Source organism: Oncorhynchus nerka, linkage group LG5 (genome assembly GCF_034236695.1).
Source record: "Oncorhynchus nerka isolate Pitt River linkage group LG5, Oner_Uvic_2.0, whole genome shotgun sequence".
Lineage (NCBI taxonomy): Eukaryota > Metazoa > Chordata > Actinopteri > Salmoniformes > Salmonidae > Oncorhynchus > Oncorhynchus nerka.
This window is the reverse complement of record NC_088400.1, coordinates 22,629,493-22,651,669: the sequence shown is the minus strand read 5'-3', so window position 1 is coordinate 22,651,669 and position 22,177 is coordinate 22,629,493. Positions and strand designations below refer to the sequence as shown.

The 22,177-nt window shown below is 44.5% G+C and overlaps 1 protein-coding gene across 1 annotated transcript in view; it reads left to right on the top strand.

Annotated features, from left to right (window-relative positions):
* Nucleotides 1-22,177, top strand: part of gpc3 (glypican 3) — a 566,197-nt gene that overhangs the window by 4,536 nt on the left and 539,484 nt on the right. The window contains exon 2 of the mRNA XM_065018217.1: nucleotides 20,604-20,765. Within this exon, the coding sequence (XP_064874289.1) occupies nucleotides 20,604-20,765 (162 nt within the window). The remainder of the gene's footprint in view (nucleotides 1-20,603; nucleotides 20,766-22,177) is intronic.

Here is a 22,177-nt window from a genome sequence, read left to right as displayed (position 1 = left end):
CGCTGTGTCTCTGCTTGCTTGGCCCCTGGAGATGAGATGTACAGTAAATTAATGTGGACAGGCTTAATGTCAATTGGAAATGGGAAAGGTTGGACAGGCTTGATATCAATTGGAAATGTGAATGGTTGGACAGGCTTAATGTTAGTTGGAAATGGAAAGGGTTGGACATGCTTAATGTTAGTTGGAAATGGAAAGGGTTGGACAGGCTTAATGTTAGTTGGAAATGTGAAGGGTTGGACATGCTTAATGTCAATTGGAAATGTGAAGGGTTGGACATGCTTAAGGTCAGTTGGAAATGTGAAGGGTTGGACAGGCTTAAGGTCAGTTGGAAATGTGAAAGGTTGGACATGCTTAAGGTCAGTTGGAAATGTGAAAGGTTGGACATGCTTAATGTCAATTGGAAATGTGAAGGGTTGGACATGCTTAAGGTCAGTTGGAAATGTGAAGGGTTGGACAGGCTTAAGGTCAGTTGGAAATGTGAAAGGTTGGACATGCTTAATGTCAATTGGAAATGTGAAGGGTTGGACATGCTTAAGGTCAGTTGGAAATGTGAAGGGTTGGACATGCTTAATGTTAATTATTGGAAACAGGAAGGGTTGGTTGTGGGATTACAGGTATCACCCAGTTGGACCCGATTGTGCCATATAAAGTGCAGTACCTTGGACCAGAGCTCTATGTTTACTATGTAGGGAATAGCAACGGTTGCCATTTAGGTAGCAGAGTACTCCATGGGGGACATTTGATTTACACAGCTTATTACACAGTTTATTTTCTGGTTATTTACTGCACAGCGTTTTGATCTATTATTTAGATTTCATTGTCCTCCGTCTTGGTATTCACCCTACACCAGACCAATACATGACACCAGACCAATACATGACACCAGACCAATACATGACACCAGACCAATAGATGACACCAGACCAATACATGACACCAGACCAATACATGACACCAGACCAATACATGACACCAGACCAATACATGACACCAGACCAATACATGACACCAGACCAATACATGACACCAGACCAATACATGACACCAGACCAATACATGACACCAGACCAATAGAGGTTAAATACATGACACCAGACCAATACATGACACCAGACCAATACATGACACCAGACCAATACATGACACCAGACCATGATCCAGGGGTTAAATACATGACACCAGACCAATACATGACACCAGACACCAGACAATACATGACACCAGACCAATACATGACACCAGACCAATACATGACACCAGACCAATACATGACACCAGACCAATACATGACACCAGACCAATACATGACACCAGACCAATACATGACACCAGACCAATACATGACACCAGACCAATACATGACACCAGACCATACATGACACCAGACCATAAATACATGACACCAGACCAATACATGACACCAGACCAATACATGACACCAGACCAATACATGACACCAGACCAATACATGACACCAGACCAATACATGACACCAGACCAATACATGACACCAGACCAATACATGACACCAGACCAATACATGACACCAGACCAATACATGACACCAGACCAATACATGACACCAGACCATGATCCAGGGTTAAATACATGACACCAGACCAATACATGACACCAGACCAATACATGACACCAGACCAATACATGACACCAGACCAATACATGACACCAGACCAATACATGACACCAGACCAATACATGACACCAGACCAATACATGACACCAGACCAATACATGACACCAGACCAATACATGACACCAGACCAATACATGACACCAGACCAATACATGACACCAGACCATGATCCAGGGGTTAAATACATGACACCAGACCAATACATGACACCAGACCAATACATGACACCAGACCAATACATGACACCAGACCAATACATGACACCAGACCAATACATGACACCAGACCAATACATGACACCAGACCAATACATGACACCAGACCAATACATGACACCAGACCAATACATGACACCAGACCAATACATGACACCAGACCAATACATGACACCAGACCAATACATGACACCAGACCAATACATGACACCAGACCAATACATGACACCAGACCAATACATGACACCAGACCAATACATGACACCAGACCAATACATGACACCAGACCATGATCCAGGGGTTAAATACATGACACCAGACCAATACATGACACCAGACCATGATCCAGGGGTTAAATACAGTACAAGACACCAGACCATGATCCAGGGGTTAAATACATGACACCAGACCAATACATGACACCAGACCAATACATGACACCAGACCATGATCCAGGGGTTAAATACATGACACCAGACCATGATCCAGGGGTTAAATACATGACACCAGACCATGATCCAGGGGTTAAATACATGACACCAGACCATGATCCAGGGGTTAAATACATGACACCAGACCATGATCCAGGGGTTAAATACATGACACCAGACCATGATCCAGGGGTTAAATACATGACACCAGACCAATACATGACACCAGACCAATACATGACACCAGACCATGATCCAGGGGTTAAATACATGACACCAGACCATGATCCAGGGGTTAAATACATGACACCAGACCATGATCCAGGGGTTAAATACATGACACCAGACCATGATCCAGGGGTTAAATACATGACACCAGACCAATACATGACACCAGACCATGATCCAGGGGTTAAATACATGACACCAGACCATGATCCAGGGGTTAAATACATGACACCAGACCAATACATGACACCAGACCATGATCCAGGGGTTAAATACATGACACCAGACCATGATCCAGGGGTTAAATACATGACACCAGACCAATACATGACACCAGACCATGATCCAGGGGTTAAATACATGACACCAGACCAATACATGACACCAGACCATGATCCAGGGGTTAAATACATGACACCAGACCAATACATGACACCAGACCATGATCCAGGGGTTAAATACAGTACAAGACACCAGACCATGATCCAGGGGTTAAATGCATGACACCAGACCATGATCCAGAGGTTAAATACATGACACCAGACCATGATCCAGGGGTTAAATACATGACACCAGACCATGATCCAGAGGTTAAATACATGACACCAGACCATGATCCAGGGGTTAAATACATGACACCAGACCAATACATGACACCAGACCATGATCCAGGGGTTAAATACAGTACATGACACCAGACCATGATCCAGGGGTTAAATACATGACACCAGACCATGATCCAGGGGTTAAATACAGTATATGACACCAGACCATGATCCAGGGGTTAAATACAGTATATGACACCAGACCATGATCCAGGGGTTAAATACATGACACCAGACCATGATCCAGGGGTTAAATACATGACACCAGACCATGATCCAGGGGTTAAATACATGACGCCAGACCATGATCCAGGGGTTAAATACAGTACATGACACCAGACCATGATCCAGGGGTTAAATACAGTACAAGACACCAGACCATGATCCAGGGGTTAAATACATGACACCAGACCATGATCCAGGGGTTAAATACATGACACCAGACCATGATCCAGGGGTTAAATACAGTACAAGACACCAGACCATGATTCAGGGGTTAAATACATGACACCAGACCATGATCCAGGGGTTAAATACATGACACCAGACCATGATCCAGGGGTTAAATACAGTACATGACACCAGACCATGATCCAGGGGTTAAATACAGTACAAGACACCAGACCATGATCCAGGGGTTAAATACATGACACCAGACCATGATCCAGGGGTTAAATACATGACGCCAGACCATGATCCAGGGGTTAAATACAGTACATGACACCAGACCATGATCCAGGGGTTAAATACAGTATATGACACCAGACCATGATCCAGGGGTTAAATACATGACACCAGACCATGATCCAGGGGTTAAATACATGACACCAGACCATGATCCAGGGGTTAAATACATGACACCAGACCATGATCCAGGGGTTAAATACATGACACCAGACCATGATCCAGGGGTTAAATACATGACGCCAGACCATGATCCAGGGGTTAAATACAGTACATGACACCAGACCATGATCCAGGGGTTAAATACAGTACAAGACACCAGACCATGATCCAGGGGTTAAATACATGACACCAGACCATGATCCAGGGGTTAAATACAGTACATGACACCAGACCATGATCCAGGGGTTAAATACAGTACAAGACACCAGACCATGATCCAGGGGTTAAATACATGACACCAGACCATGATCCAGGGGTTAAATACATGACACCAGACCATGATCCAGGGGTTAAATACAGTACAAGACACCAGACCATGATTCAGGGGTTAAATACATGACACCAGACCATGATCCAGGGGTTAAATACATGACACCAGACCATGATCCAGGGGTTAAATACAGTATGTGACACCAGACCATGATCCAGAGGTTAAATACATGACACCAGACCATGATCCAGAGGTTAAATACAGTACATGACGCCAGACCATGATCCAGGGGTTAAATACATGACGCCAGACCATGATCCAGAGGTTAAATACATGACACCAGACCATGATCCAGGGGTTAAATACAGTACATGACACCAGACCATGATCCAGGGGTTAAATACAGTACATGACACCAGACCATGATCCAGAGGTTAAATACAGTACATGACACCAGACCATGATCCAGGGGTTAAATACAGTACATGACGCCAGACCATGATCCAGGGGTTAAATACATGACGCCAGACCATGATCCAGGGGTTAAATACATGACGCCAGACCATGATCCAGGGGTTAAATACATGACGCCAGACCATGATCCAGGGGTTAAATACATGACGCCAGACCATGATCCAGAGGTTAAATACATGACACCAGACCATGATCCAGAGGTTAAATACATGACACCAGACCATGATCCAGAGGTTAAATACATGACACCAGACCATGATCCAGGGGTTAAATACAGTACATGACGCCAGACCATGATCCAGGGGTTAAATACATGACACCAGACCATGATCCAGAGGTTAAATACATGACACCAGACCATGATCCAGGGGTTAAATACAGTACATGACACCAGACCATGATCCAGGGGTTAAATACAGTACATGACACCAGACCATGATCCAGGGGTTAAATACATGACACCAGACCATGATCCAGGGGTTAAATACAGTACATGACCCCAGACCATGATCCAGGGGTTAAATACATGTCCAATGCTATTCATTGACTACAGCTCGGCGTTCAACACCATAGTGCCCTCAAAGCTCATCAATAAGCTCATGACCCTGGGACTAAACACCTCCCTCTGCAACTGGATCATGGACTTCCTGACGGGCCGCCCCCAGGTGGTAAGGGTTGGTAACAACACATCTGCCACGCTGATCCTCAACACATAGGCCCCTCAGGGGTGCGTGCTCAGTCCCCTCCTGTACTGACCTGTTCACTCATGACAACACCATCATTAAGTTTGCAGATGACACAACAGTGGTAGGCCTGATCACCAACAACAACGAGACAGCCTATAGAGAGGAGGTCAAGAGACCTGGCCATGTGGTGCCAGGACAACAACCTCTCCCTTAATGTGATCAAGACAATGGAGATGATTGTGGACTACACGAAAAAGAGGACAGAGCATTCCCCCATTCTCATCGATGGGGCTGCAGTGGAGCAGGTTGAGAGCTTCAAGTTCCTTGGTGTCCACATCACCAACAAACTAACATGGTCCAAGAACACCAAGACAGTGGTGAAGAGGGCACGACAAAACCTATTTCCCCTCAGGAGACTGAAAAGATTTGGCACGGGTCCTCAGATCCTCAAAAGGTTTTACAGCTGCACCATCGAGAGCATCCATACTGGTTGCATCCCTGCCTGCTATGGCAACTGCCTGGCCTCCGACTGCAAGGCACTACAGAGGGTAGTGCGAACGGCCCAGTACACTACTGGGGCCAAGATTCCTGCCATCCGGTACCTCTACACCACTCGGTGTCAGAGGAAGGCCCTAAAAATTGTCAAAGACTCCAGCCACCCTAGTCATAGACTGTTCTCTGCTACAGCATGGCAAGCAGTACCGGAGCACCTAGTCTAGGTCCAAGAGGCTTCTAAACAGCTTCTACCCCCAAGCCATAAGACTCCTTAACATCTAATCAAATGGCTACCAAGACTATTTGCATTAAGCCAGTAAGCCTGCTCCAGCTAAGAGGTCATGTATTATATGAAGAGCACTGTAGGATAGCTTTATTGATACATTTGATGGAGGACCTGAGTGCTGAGGATGGGAAGTGGTAATCTAATTTGGGGCTGAGTGTGTGTGTGGGCAAGGGAGGGGAGGGATGGGCCTCAGAAGTATGTCTGGGGCTGCATTACAAATCGCACCCTATTCCCTATATAGTGCACTACTTTTGACCAGAGCCCTGTGGGCCAGAGCCTAGATGGGCCCTGGTGAAAAGTAGTGTACTATATTTGCCATTTGGGACGCAGCATGGAGGTGTATCTGGAGGAGGAGGTGGCTGATGCAGAAATGTCTGTCCGCCCGCAGTGGGAAGAGGGAACTGAATTCTAATACCGCTGCATGTGGTGCCAGGGGACCTAAGAACAAAAAGAGAGCAATTTTTTCCCCACACACATTTATTTAAAATCACGGCAGATACCCAACAGTACTGAACAGAAGCAGAGAAAGTACAGAGCTCTCCTCTCCTTGAAAGCCTGGTTGGGGGGGGCAAGTGGGGGGGGCTTGAGTCAGAAAGCCTAAATGAAGGCTGGTTGTGAAAGCTTAATACTAACATGGTACGAAGTGCACCTCTGTATAATTAACCCCACCTCTGCCTTTATTAACTCCCATGGGGAAATGTAGTTTGTGCTTTTGTGTACAATTAAAATTATCAAGCATACAAAGACAAGACTATTACAGACAATAAATACTATAAGAACGGATGCAAATGTATATTATATACATTACAGACTGTTCTGTCAAAACTGGCTGGAGTGTTGGTGGACATATTCAATCTCTCCCTATCCCAGTCTGTTGTCCCCACTTGCTTCAAGATGTCCACCATTATTCCTGTACCCAAAAAAGCAAAGGTAACTGAACTAAATTACTATCGGACCGTAGCTCTCACTTCATGAAGTGCTTGGAGAGGCTAGTTAAGGCTAGTTTATATCACCTCCACTTTACCCGACACCCTAGACCCACTACAATTTGCATACCGCCCCAACGGAACCATGGAGACGCAATCGACATCACACTGCACACATTGCCCTTTCCCATTCTCCCAAGAAGAATACATACAGTGCCTACAGAAACTATTCACTCCGCTAGACTTTTTCCACACTTTGTTGTTACAGCCAGAATTAAACATGTATTCAATTGAGATTATGTGCCACTGTCCTACACACAATACCCAATAATGTCAAAGTGGAATTATGTTTTTTGAAACTTTTACAAATTATTTAAAAATGAAAACGCTGAAATGTCTTGAGTCAATAAGTATTCAACCCCTTTGTTATGACAAGCCTAAATCAATTCAGGAGTCACACAATAAGTTGCTCTGTGGAATAATAGTGCTAATCATGAATCAAATTCATTAAAAATGAAAAGCTATAATTTCTAGAGTCAATAAGTATTCAACCCCTTTGTTATAGCAAGCTGAAATACATTTGTCATATAGTCATATAATAATTTGAATGGACTCTGTGTCCAACATCATTTTTGAATGACTACCTCATCTCTGTATCCCACTCATACAATTATCTTTAAGGTCCCTCAGTCGAGCAGTGAATTTCAAACACAGATTCAACCACAAAGACCAGGGAGGTTTTCTAATGCCTCACAAAGAAGGACACCTATTGGTAGATGGGTATAATATAAAAAAGCAGACAGTGAATATCCCTTTGAGCATGGTGAAGTTATTAATTACACTTTGGATGGTGTATCAATACACCCAGTCACTATAAAGGGACAGGTATCCTTCGGAACTCAGTTGCCGGAGAGGAAGGAAATTGCTCAGGTATTTCACCATTAGGCCAATAGAGACTTTAAAACAGTTACAGAGTTTAATGTCTGTTCTAGGAGAAAACTGAGGATGGATCAACAACATTGTAGATACTCCACAATACTAACCTAAATGATAGAGTGAAAAGAAAACATGCATCCTGTTTGCAATATGCCTCAAAATAAAATGCAAAAAACGTGGCAAAGAAATTAACTTCTGGTCCTGAATACAAAGCATTATGTTTGGGGAAAATCCAACACGTCACTGAGTACCACCTTAAATATTTTCAAGCATAGTGGTGGCTACCCCCACCGGCAAGCATAGTGGTGGCTACCCCTACCGCCCCCAGGTGGTGAGGGTAGGCAACAACATCTCCTCCCTGCTGATCCTCAACACTGGGGCCCCACAAGGGTGCGTTCTGAGCCCTCTCCTGTACTCCCTGTTCACCCACGACTGCGTGGCCACGCACGCCTCCAACTCAATCATCAAGTTTGCGGACGACACAACAGTGGTAGGCTTGATTACCAACAACGACGAGACGGCCTACAGGGAGGAGGTGAGGGCCCTCGGAGTGTGGTGTCAGGAAAATAACCTCACACTCAATGTCAACAAAACTAAGGAGATGATTGTGGACTTCAGGAAACAGCAGAGGGAACACCCCCCTATCCACATCGATGGAACAGTAGTGGAGAGGGTAGCAAGTTTTAAGTTCCTCGGCATACACATCACAGACAAACTGAATTGGTCCACTCACACAGACAGCATCGTGAAGAAGGCGCAGCAGCGCCTCTTCAACCTCAGGAGGCTGAAGAAATTTGGCTTGTCACCAAAAGCACTCACAAACTTCTACAGATGCACAATCGAGAGCATCCTGGCGGGCTGTATCACCGCCTGGTACGGCAACTGCTCCGCCCTCAACCGTAAGGCTCTCCAGAGGGTAGTGAGGTCTGCACAACGCATCACCGGGGGCAAACTACCTGCCCTCCAGGACACCTACACCACCCGATGTTACAGGAAGGCCATAAAGATCATCAAGGACATCAACCACCCGAGCCACTGCCTGTTCACCCCGCTATCATCCAGAAGGCGAGGTCAGTACAGGTGCATCAAAGCTGGGACCGAGAGACTGAAAAACAGCTTCTATCTCAAGGCCATCAGACTGTTAAACAGCCACCACTAACATTGAGTGGCTGCTGCCAACACACTGACACTGACACTGACTCAACTCCAGCCACTTTAATAATGGGAATTGATGGGAAATGATGTAAATATATCACTAGCCACTTTAAACAATGCTACCTTATATAATGTTACTTACCCTACATTATTCATCTCATATGCATACGTATATACTGTACTCTATATCATCGACTGCATCCTTATGTAATACATGTATCACTAGCCACTTTAACTATGCCACTTTGTTTACATACTCATCTCATATGTATATACTGTACTCGATACCATCTACTGTATCTTTCCTATGCTGCTCTGTACCATCACTCATTCATATATCCTTATGTACATATTCTTTATCCCCTTACACTGTGTATAAGACAGTAGTTTTGGAATTGTTAGTTAGATTACTTGTTGGTTATTACTGCATTGTCGGAACTAGAAGCACAAGCATTTCGCTACACTCGCATTAACATCTGCTAACCATGTGTATGTGACGAATAAAATTTGATTTGATTTGATTTCCATCATGTTATGGGTATGCTTGTCATCGGCAAGGACTAGGGAGTTTTTTAGGATAAAAAGAAACAGAATAGAGCTTAGCAAAGGCAAAATCCTAGAGGAAAACCTGATTCAGTCTGCTTTTCAACAGACACTGGGAGGCCAATTCATCTTTCAGCAGGACAATAACCTAAAACACAACACTGGAGTTTCATACCAAGACAACATTGAATGTTCCTGAGTGGAATAGTTACAGTTTTGACTTAAATTGTCTTGAAAACTTTATGGTAAGACTTGAAAATGGCTGTCTAACAATGCTCAACAACCAACTTGACAGAGCTTAAAGAATGTTTAAAGAATGATGTGCAAATATTGTTCTTAGAGACGTACCCAGAAAGACTCACAGCTGTAATCACTGCCAAAGATGCTTCTACAATGTATTGACTCAGGGGTGTGAATACGTTTGTAAGTTAGATGTTTCTGTATTTAATTTTCAATACATTTGCAAATATGTTTTCACTTTGTCATTATTGGGTGTTGTGTGTAGATGGGTTGGAAAAAATCTATTTAATCAATTTTGAATTCAGGCTGTAACAACAAAATGTGGAATAAGTCAAGAGGTATGAATACTTTCGAATGCACTGTATGTAAGAATGCTGTTCATGGACTACAGCTCAGCCTTCAACACCAAAGAGCTTTCCAAGCCCATCACTAAGCTCAGGGCCCTGGGCCTGAACTGCACCCTGTGCAACTGGGTCCTGGACTTCCTGACGGGCCGACCCCAGGTGGTGAAGGTAGGCAACAACAGCTCTGCTACGCTGATCCTCAACACGGAGGCTCCACAAGGGTGCGTGCTCAGCCCCCTCCTGTACTCCATGTTCACCCATGACTGCGTGGCCACGCACGTCTCCAAGTCAACGTCAACAAAATGAAAGAGCTGATAGTGAACTTCAGGAGACATCAGAGGGAGCATGCCTCCTGATACAGCAACTGCACCGTCCACAACCGCACAGGGCTCTCCAGAGGGTGGTGCGATCAGCCCAACGCATCACCAGAGGCACACTATCAAAATGAAAAGAGCCTAGTTTTCTTAAAGAGCAACTGAACCAACCAAACAAACAAACCATTTCTGGTTGAAAACTGCCTATTTGGCATTGGTAGTAGTCATAAACATAAATTCTAGTCCTGAAATGTAATAAAAAGTGCAAGTAGGATAACTTTAGTCATAAGGTCAGTATTTTACAGAATGTGAATGTCGCAGATTTAAGGAATCCATGACATCGCCGATTTACAAGGATATTTGAGGGTTGGGCTTGGACAGCTGGCACCACCCATCTAAATGATAGGAGCATATGATAAGGGTGAGCAGGAAAAACAGGTGCATGCTATCCAATCATAGCGACAGAATCAACCTACAGCCCGCCAATTTCTTTACAGACATCAGAACTACCCAATTGAGTCATTAGCACGCAGCGCCTCGAAACTTGTTTGATTGACATGAGACATACAATACATCGTTGCCAATGTTATGCTGAAAGAACGAGACCTGTTCTTAATAAACCGCTTAGGTCTTTTCCAACTCAAACATCCTCACATTAGTGACCTAATATTAGCAATACACAACTGTCATTCCCTTAGCCAGTCATAGACAATACTGTACGGTGGCTGTGAGGGATAACTCGGTATTCATGGTTGAAAAACTAGTTTTAATGACTATAACCTAAGTGTATGTAAACTTCCGAATTCAACTGTAGATCTGCTTTGTGCACTTTCCCCACCATAGATTCTCTGAGGAGGGCCGAGCACGCCTACATCCAAATTCACAGGGCTGTATTGGAGTGGGTTGAGTGCTTCAAGTTCCTCTGTGTCCACATCACTAATGAATTAACATGGTCCACACACATTAACTCCCACCCAGGAGGATGAAAAGATTTGGCATGGGCCCTCAGATCCTCAAAAAGTTATAAAACTGCACCATTGAGAGCATCTTGACTGTCTGCATCACCGCTTGGTATGGCAACTGCTTGGCATCCGACCCCAAGGCGATACAGAGGTTAGTGCATAGGGCCCAGTACATCACCAGGCGTTGTCCAAAAAAGTCATAGACCTGCCACGTCTCAATTGTCTGAACTTTGACTAGGCAGTTCCAGAACTTACAATGTGTTACTTTTTAGCCATTTTCATGTAGACTTGATTGTGTGTTTTGGATCATTGTCTTGCTGCATGACTCAGCTGCACTTCAGCTTCAGCTCATAGATGGATGGCCTGACATTCTCCTGTAGACTCTGATACAGAGCAGAATTCATGGTTTCCAGGTCCTGAGGCAGGAAAGCATCCCCTAACCATCACATTTTCTTACTGTGGAATTCAGTGTTTGGTTTTCGCCAGGCATAATGGGACCTATTTCATCCAGAAAGTTGACTCAAGTTTACCAAAAAGCACCTGAATGTTTTATGGACAGATGATTCATAAGTATAACTGTTTTACTGATATGTGGTTGTCCCACCTAGATATCTTAAGATCATTGCGCTAACTGTAAGTCTCTGAAGATAAGAGCGTCTGCTAAATTACTAAAATGTAAATGTAAATTCCTTGGTTTGGGTTGCAAATGGTCTTTGTTTTATTTTATTTATGCATAATGTTCCTGCCTAGTGTTAGTGGCTGGTTGTGCCCTGGAGACAGCTGATGGGATTCCCACAGCTTCCTCTCAGTCTCAACACGAGTAGTTGATATACTCTGAACAAAAATATAAACGCAACATGTAAAGTGTTGGTCCCATGTTTCATGAGTTGAAATGAAAGATCCCAGAAATGTTCCATAAGTACAAAAAGCATATTTCTATTTACATCGCTGTCATTGAGCATTTCTCCTTTGCCAAGATTATCGTTCCACCTGACAGGTGTGACATATCAAGAAGATGATTGAACAGCATTATCATTTAGATTTTTTTTTTTTTTACCTTTATTTAACTAGGCAAGTCAGTTAAGAACAAATTCTTATTTTCAATGATGGCCTAGGAACAGTGGGTTAACTGCCTGTTCAGGGGCAGAAATACAGATTTGTACCTTTGTCAGCTCGGGGATTTGAACTTGCAGCCTTCCAGTTACTAGTCCAACACTCTAACCACTAGGCTACCCAAGTGCACAATAAAAGGCCGCTCTAAAATGTGCCGTTTTGTCACACAACAGAATGCCATAGATGTCTGCGTGGGCGTGCAATTGGCATGCCCCCGGAATATAACACATGACTGCAGGAATATCCACCAGAGCTGTTGGCAGATAATTGTAATTTCTCTACCATAAGCCGCCTCCAGCATTGTTTTATAGAATTTGGTAGTATTCATTTCCATTTAAGTCATTTAGCAGACGCTCTTATCCAGAGCGACTTACAGTTTGTATGTCCAACAGGCCTCACAACTGCAGACCATGTGTAATCATGTCAGCCCTCCCGAGTGGTGCAGCGGTCTAAGGCACTGCATCGCAGTGCTTGAGGCGTCACTACAGACCCGGGCGCATGCACACTGACACGGTCGCCAGTTGTACTGTGTTTCCTCCAACACGTTGGTGCGGCTGGCTTCCGGGTTATGCAAGCAGTGTGTCAAGAAGCAGTGTGGCTTGGCAGGATCGTGTTTCGGAGGACTCTTGTCTCTCGACTTTCGCCTCCACCGGGTTCGTACTGGAGTGCAGCAATGGGACAAGTCTGTAACTACCAATTTAATATCATGAAATTGGGGAGAGAAAAAAATAACATAGAAATTAATTTTAAAAACACACCAGCCCAGGACCTCCACATCCGGCTTCTTCACCTGCAGGATCGTCTGAGACCAGCCACCCAGTCAGCTGATAAAACTGTGGATTTGCACAACTGAAGAATTTCTGCACAAACTGTCCGAAAGCGCCCCAGGGAAGCTCATCTGGGTGCTCGTTGTCCTCACCAGGGCCTTGACCTGACTGCAGTTCAACATCGTAACCGACTTCAGTGGGCAAATGCTCACCTTTAATGGCCACTGGCATGCTGGGGAAGTGTGCTCCTCACAGATTAATCCCGGTTTCAACTGTACCGGGCAGATGGCGGTGTGTGGGCAATGTCAGTGTTGTGAACAGAGTGCCCCATTTTATTTTATTTTTACATTGAACTTTTATTTAACTAGGCCACTTTATTTAACTGCCCATGGTGGCGGTGGAGTTATGGTATGAGCAGTCATAAGCTTCAAACAATGAACACAACTGCATTTTATTGATTGCAATTTGAATGCACAGAGATACCACAATGAGATCCTGAGGCACATTGTCGTGCCATTCATCCGCCGCCATCACCTCATGTTTCAGCTTGATAATGCACGGCCCCATGTCGCAAGGGTCTGTACACAATTCCTGAAAGCTGTTCATTTCCCAGTTCTTCCATGGACTGACATGTACGACAGCGTGTTCCAGTTCCCGCCAATATTCAGCAACTTCGCATAGCCATTGAAGAGGTGTGGGACAACATTCCACAGGCCACCATCAACAGCCTGATCAACTCTATGAGAAGGAGATGTGTCGCGTTGCATGAGGCAAATGGTGGTCACATCAGATACTGACTGGTTTTCTAATCCATGCCCCTAACTTTAAAAAAAGGTATCTGTGACCAACAGATGCATATCTGTTTTCCCAGTCATGTGAAATCCATAGATTAGGGCCCAATTCATTTATTTCAATTGATTATATTTCCTTATATGAACAGTAACTCAGTAAAATCTTTGAAATTGTTGCATGTTGCATTTATATTTTGAACATATACTATATCTTAACAACACAGGCCTCTTTCTCTCTCTGTCTATCTCTGTCTCTCTCTCTTGCTTTCTCTGTCTCGCTCTCTTTGTCTTTCTCTGTCTCTCGCTCTTTGTCTTTCTCTGTCTCGCTTTCTCTGTCTCTCGCTCTCTGTCTCGCTTTCTCTCTCGCTTTCTCTCTCTCTTTCTCTCTCACTTTCGGTCTCTCTCTGTCTCTCTTTCCCTTCCCCCTCCTCTCCCTCCTTGGTCTCCATTAAACTTGCATACTGATAGCTTTCTAATTAGCGAAGCAGCAGAGAAACAGAAGAACATGGTGGTTGTGTTCTGTATGGTCCCAGTCCCCCGACCTGTATGAAGCCTGGCTCTGGGAGCTTGTTAAAGATGAAGTGTACGATTGTGCTGTGTACACAGCCCTCACTGTGGCCCTGCAGGAGCTGTCTTGTTCAGCTTCACTCTCAGCCTCAGACACACAGGGGACCTGCAGGGAGGAGACAATGGGACGGGAGAACAGTCACAGGCCAGTGGACCTGCAGGGAAAAGACAATGGGGCGGGAGGACAGTCAGAGGCCAGGGGACCTGTAGGGAGAAGTCAATGGGACGGGAGGAGACAATGGCACTGGAGGATAATGGGACGGGAGGGCAATCACTGAATTAAAACTGTATGCATTGTGGAAACACATTGAGGAACGAGAACAGATTAAATAATGTTGTTAACTTGTAGAATATTTGAACTACAACTGCAGGATATTGATTGAGAGGATTAAATTTGATGATGGTGTCATTTTGCATTTAACTGGAAGTTGGAGGGCATTTTCATGTAAAATGTCATATATTACATATTTTTCCTTAATGAAGTGACTATGCACAAAGCAAAACATGATAATAGGAGGGCTTTCTGCTTGCATGAAAACAGTCTGTCTGTATGGCCTGAAAACAGTCTGTCTGTATGGCCTGAAAACGGTCTGTCTGTATGGCCTGAAAACGGTCTGTCTGTATGGCCTGAAAACGGTCTGTCTGTATGGCCTGAAAACGGTCTGTCTGTATGGCCTGAAAACAGTCTGTCTGTGTGGCCTGAAAACAGTCTGTCTGTGTGGCCTGAAAACAGTCTGTCTGTGTGGCCTGAAAACTGTCTGTCTGTATGGCCTTTAAAAAGGTGGAGCTTTTGGCAGCAGTGTAAAAGATTGAGTGAAACACGCTCAGAGCAGAACAGTGTGTGATGACGAGGAGGAGGAGGACTATAGTAAAGGAGAAGAGGTGGATGTTGGTTCCAAGCGGTCTGTCTTGTCAGAAAGGCTTTATTTAGAATGTGTCATTTTTAGGTTTTAATTTTCCCTGCAGACTACCTTGACTTATTCCCCACTGCTCTCAACTTCTGTAATGAAATACATTTATCATCTGCAAAAAGGCAGATGAAACTGTCTGTTTTGCTGAAGATAATTGCTAAATCCTCTAGTCTCTCTTCCCCCTCCACACGCGCTTACCTCTCCCAGGGTGGTATTGACAGTTTAATCATTTTGTCCCTGCAGTCTGAAATTAACTTGATTTTATCTGTCAGGACTCCTTTGAAGCTATTGATTTAAGATATTAGGCCAGTCAGTGTGCATACTGAAGGTGCTTGTTGACCGATATATGGGAGGAGAGTCATTATATATTTCAGTCTGATGTGGCCCTGGATCCACCTGTGAGTTAGCTAGCTACAGTATGTATGTTTGCAATAAAGATTATTGGTGTCTTTTTTTCAGTAAAATGATTTATTATAAAGTGCCTGTCTCCTCTGGTTTACTGGCCATTCTAGCTCCCTTCCATGTTACCTTAATGTGTTTTGTCTTTTCATTACTGCCTGGGCTCCATCCAATATCGATTTGAGCTCTGAAGATCTATTGTTGAAACAGATCGAGGTGAAAAAAGCATTTCTGTTATACCGTGCAACAATGACCCTTTCCTATGGATTGTGGTATCAACCCCTTTACCTTACATCATGTTCTGCATTGATTTTGTGTCATTTCTCAGAGTAAAGCACCTGTCTGCTAGTACGCCCTGCCTCAACCACAGTTTTACCAACCCTGCCTCAACCACAGTTCTACCAACCCTGCCTCAACCACAGTTCTACCAACCCTGCCTCAACCACAGTTCTACCAACCCTGCCTCAACCACAGTTCTACCAACCCTGGCTCAACCACAGTTTTACAAACCCTGCCTCAACCACAGTTCTACCAACCCTGCCTCAACCACAGTTCTACCAACCCTGCCTCAACCACAGTTCTACCAACCCTGCCTCAACCACAGTTCTACCAACCCTGCCTCAACCACAGTTCTACCAACCCTGCCTCAACCACAGTTCTACCAACCCTGTCTCAACTACAGTTCTACCAACCCTATCTCAACCACAGTTCTACCAATCCTGTCTCAACTACAGTTCTACCAACCCTATCTCAACCACAGTTCTACCAATCCTGTCTCAACTACAGTTCTACCAACCCTGTCTCAACTACAGTTCTACCAACCCTATCTCAACCACAGTTCTACCAACCCTGTCTCAACCACAGTTCTACCAACCCTGTCTCAACTACAGTTCTACCAACCCTATCTCAACCACAGTTCTACCAACCCTGTCTCAACCACAGTTCTACCAACCCTGCCTCAACCACAGTTCTACCAACCCCTCCCCAACCACAGTTCTACCAACCCTGTCTCAACCACAGTTCTACCAACCTTGTGTCAACCACAGTTCTACCAACCCCTCCCCAACCACAGTTCTACCAACCCTGTCTCAACTACAGTTCTACCAACCCTTCCCCAACTACAGTTCTACCAACCCTGTCTCAACCACAGTTCTACCAACCTTGTGTCAACCACAGTTCTACCAACCCCTCCCCAACCACAGTTCTACCAACCCTGTCTCAACTACAGTTCTACCAACCTTGTCTCAACTACAGTTCTACCAACCCCTCCCCAACCACAGTTCTACCAACCCTGTCTCAACTACAGTTCTGCCAACCCTTCCCCAACTACAGTTCTACCAACCCTGTCTCAACCACAGTTCTACCAACCTTGCGTCAACCACAGTTCTACCAACCCCTCCCCAACCACAGTTCTACCAACCCTTCCCCAACTACAGTTCTACCAACCCCTCCCCAACCACAGTTCTACCAACCCTTCCCCAACTACAGTTCTACCAACCCTTCCCCAACCACAGTTCTACCAACCCTTCCCCAACTACAGTTCTACCAACCCTTCCCCAACTACAGTTCTACCAACCCTTCCCCAACTACAGTTCTACCAACCCTGCCTCAAACACAGTTCTACCAACCCTGTCTCAACCACAGTTCTACCAACCTTGTGTCAACCACAGTTCTACCAACCCCTCCCCAACCACAGTTCTACCAACCCTGTCTCAACTACAGTTCTACCAACCCTGTCTCAACCACAGTTCTACCAACCCTGTCTCAACTACAGTTCTACCAACCCTGTCTCAACTACAGTTCTACCAACCCCTCCCCAACTACAGTTCTACCAACCCTGTCTCAACTACAGTTCTGCCAACCCTTCCCCAACTACAGTTCTACCAACCCTGTCTCAACCACAGTTCTACCAACCTTGCGTCAACCACAGTTCTACCAACCCCTCCCCAACCACAGTTCTACCAACCCTTCCCCAACTACAGTTCTACCAACCCCTCCCCAACCACAGTTCTACCAACCCTTCCCCAACTACAGTTCTACCAACCCTTCCCCAACCACAGTTCTACCAACCCTTCCCCAACTACAGTTCTACCAACCCTTCCCCAACTACAGTTCTACCAACCCTTCCCCAACTACAGTTCTACCAACCCTGCCTCAAACACAGTTCTACCAACCCTGTCTCAACCACAGTTCTACCAACCTTGTGTCAACCACAGTTCTACCAACCCCTCCCCAACCACAGTTCTACCAACCCTGTCTCAACTACAGTTCTACCAACCCTGTCTCAACCACAGTTCTACCAACCCTGTCTCAACTACAGTTCTACCAACCCTGTCTCAACCACAGTTCTACCAACCCTGCCTCAACCACAGTTCTACCAACCCTGCCTCAACCACAGTTCTACCAACCATGTCTCAACCACAGTTCTACCAAACCTATCTCAACCACAGTTCTACCAATCCTGTCTCAACCACAGTTCTACCAACTATATCTCAACCACAGTTCTACCAACCCTGTCTCAACCACAGTTCTACCAACCCTGTCTCAACCACAGTTCTACCAACCTTGTATCAACCACAGTTCTACCAACCTTGTATCAACCACAGTTCTACCAACCTTGTATCAACCACAGTTCCTGATGTTTGTTTATTGTGCTATCAATCAGCCAGTGTTGGGTAGTTCTCTCAGATAGATCTGTTAAACAAGCCCTCACCCTCCTCTGCAGATTACTATTCGTTTTTTCATGGAAGTGAGAGAGGTGTGGTTGTGAATGTGGTTGTGAATGTAGTTGTGAATGTGGTTGTGAATATAAATATGATTGTGAATATGATTGTGATTCCGAATGTGATTGTGATACTAATTGTGATTATGAATGTGAATGTGATTGTGATACTAATTGTGATTATGAATGTGAATGTGATTGTGATACTAATTGTGATTATGAATGTGAATGTGATTGTGATACTGAATGTGATTCTGAATGCGAATGTGATTGTGATACTAATTGTGATTATGAATGTGAATGTGCGTCATGCCTACTTATTCGTCAGGTCTGCACATTTCTGCTCCACATTACTATACTCTACCTGTAGTGCATTACAATGTGGTGGAGGCTGCGCGACTGATGGTAACCAGCTCGTTTTATTTTTGGACAGAGTGGGCTCTCTACTACTTTTGAAGAATAATATAATATTCGGGTGTGTAAAATGGGTAAACTTTGTGCACTTCTATCTCCTGAATGTTTCGGTGTTCAGGTCCAAAAAGTGAATTTGTAACACTCTACCATGGCCAAACATGTATGGAAGGTTTTGTTCCTATCAACCAGTTTTTGCCCATTGGGAGGTGAGTTCTTGATTCCCAGTGTTTATCAGAGCACCCCACACATATTTTGTTTTATATTTCTTTGTAACTTTGATATAGTTAAAGGTAAACTATTCAACAAGGTCAACGGTTGTGTTTGAGGGTAGCCTTGATACAAGTCAGACCATAATCTTTATTTAACTTTTCACATTAAAATCATTTCTTTGGGGCAATTCTTCTTTGACCCGGGCATATGTATACAGAGTCCGACGAAAACATCCTTGTCACTTCAATTTCTCTTTCAATGACTTACATGTCCACCTTTCAAAAGAACCCTGCAAATCCAATTATGACTTCTATTTCTAAACAACCTTCAGAAGCAGTGGTCATGATGAAAGCTGTTAGCGTATCAACCTACCATTTGTCATGTCTTTGAGTATTTCACACAGGCAGGATGTTCCTGTAAAAGTGATTTGTCTGACCCTCCTCTTTCAGCACTCAGCTTTAGAAGTTTCAAAAGGAAAACAAAAGCTCAGTCTTTCCACACATTCTCATGTTTGTCAGATTACTTATTACATGCAAGTCGAGAGATAGGATGGGTTACATTTCATCTCATAGTTGGGGAAATCTTCACATTCTTTACTCACTGTGAACAGGAACTACAGCCCTGGTGCAATTATTTGCAAAGAGCAGGGGAAATGGAATTAAATGAATTGTAATTAAAGGGTTCATTTGAATTGAACTTTTGAGTTTCAATTTAAGGTTTCAGGTGCGCTAAAACACATAGTCCTCAGAGGAGGCTGGACTCCAGTTGATGCAAGCTGTTTGCTGCCTGCTCACATGGTAGCTAGACTCAATTCGCAAATGTGATCTCTTGCAAACAAACTGCCCATAGATCTTGCCCATACTGTAGGTACAGATCTAGGATCAGCTTACCCTCACCGAATCGTAACTTTCACTAGTAGTGGGAAACACTCAACTGACCTTAGATCAGCGTGTTTGGGCAACTTATCCACTGTTGCATCCCAAATGCCACCCTATTCTCTTAATAGTGTACAACCTTTGACCAGGGCCTATAGTGCACTGTAAATATAATAGGGTGCCATTTGGGACACACACGTCTCTCCTGCCTCCTCTTGTCCAGGTGCAGACCTGCAGGTGTGCCAGCCCAAGGGCCTGACTTGCTGTTCCAGGAGGATGGAGGAACGTTACCAGATGACTGCCAGGCAGAATATGGAGTCAGGCCTGCAGACAGTCAGCGCACCGCTCAAACTCCTCATCATCCAGAATGCAGCTGTCTTCCAAGGTGAGAATGTTTCTAATGTGTGTCTTGACTGTTGTCCATCATACACACTTATCCAGAGCCATTTACAGGAGCAATTAGGATTAAGTGCCTTGCTCAAGAGCACATTCAAATAATGCACCTAGTCAGCCCAGAGATTCAAACCGGCAACCTTTCAGTTACTGGCCCAACACTCTTAACCGCTATGCTACCTGCCGTCCCAACATCTCATTTGAACTTGGGTGGAGTCATGACGACAATTTAGGAGGATCAGGACAGTAGTTTCCTGTCTCAACTAGGCTATCACCATCTTGTTTTGCCCTTCTTTAAAATGGTTGCTGCTGCTTAATGAAAATGTATTGCATTTACAGTACATGTTTGAATTTTTCAGATACATTTTCAGTTACTGAGAGATACTGTTACTTCTCAGCATGCAGTCTGTTCTGTGGTGAGAGTTTTGACATGCAAGAGAACGTGGACCCACAGGACTATACTTTACAATGGGTAAACTCTTGTAGCAACTAGCATGACATGCCATCATCTTGACATGCCAATTAAAAGTTGATGTTTAATGTGGAGCAAAGGGCTTGGCTGACTTGGTTGTAAGCTACATGCTAACAATGTTAGAGACGGCCACTGTGGTTGACTCCAGTTCCCTAGAAGAAACTCGATGCTAATTGGTTTAGGATAGGACTTGAAAGAACTCCCTAAACAACCCACCGAGTGGAATCAATACTAGAACATGCTGGTCTTGTCCTGTTTTGTTTGATCTCTTTCTCTCTCCCCCCTCTCTGTCTCTTTCTCTCTCCGGTCCTCTCTGTCTCTCTTTCTCTCTCCTGTCCTCTCTCTCTCCCCCCTCTGTCTCTCTTTCTCCCTCCTCTGTCTCTTTCTATCTCCCTCTCCCCTCCTCTCTGTCTCTCTATCTCTTTCTTTCTCTATTTCTTTCTTTCTTTCTTTCTTTCTCTCTCTCTCTCTCTCTCTCTCTCTTTACAACTCTGTCTCTTTTCTATTGGGAATTGAGTACATGCCTTCTTTGCAATCTTCTGTGCTCCTCTGTCTCTTTTGTTCTTTTGTGCACTCAGATCAAAGGCCTTCCCCCTCTCCATCTCCCATCTTGGAGTAGTATTCTCTCTCTCTCTCCCCCTCTCTTCTCCCTCCTCCTCCCCCCATCACCTGCCTCTCTCTTAACTCAGACTGCATCAGAGGTTTGCCCTTTTGAAGTCAACTTTGCCGAACAATGGTGAAAGTAATGACTCTGTCACAGGTTTTTCGGGGGCTGTTCAAATGACAAGCTGCTTCTGCATCGGGAGTAACAAGGAATAGATCTTCTATTCCCTCATACCTGTTGATTAGAAACAGGTATCATCAGGAATCTCCATATAGAGAGTTATTTGTTTAGTCTGTTTCCCTCTGGAAACTGTGTTCTGTGATATAAG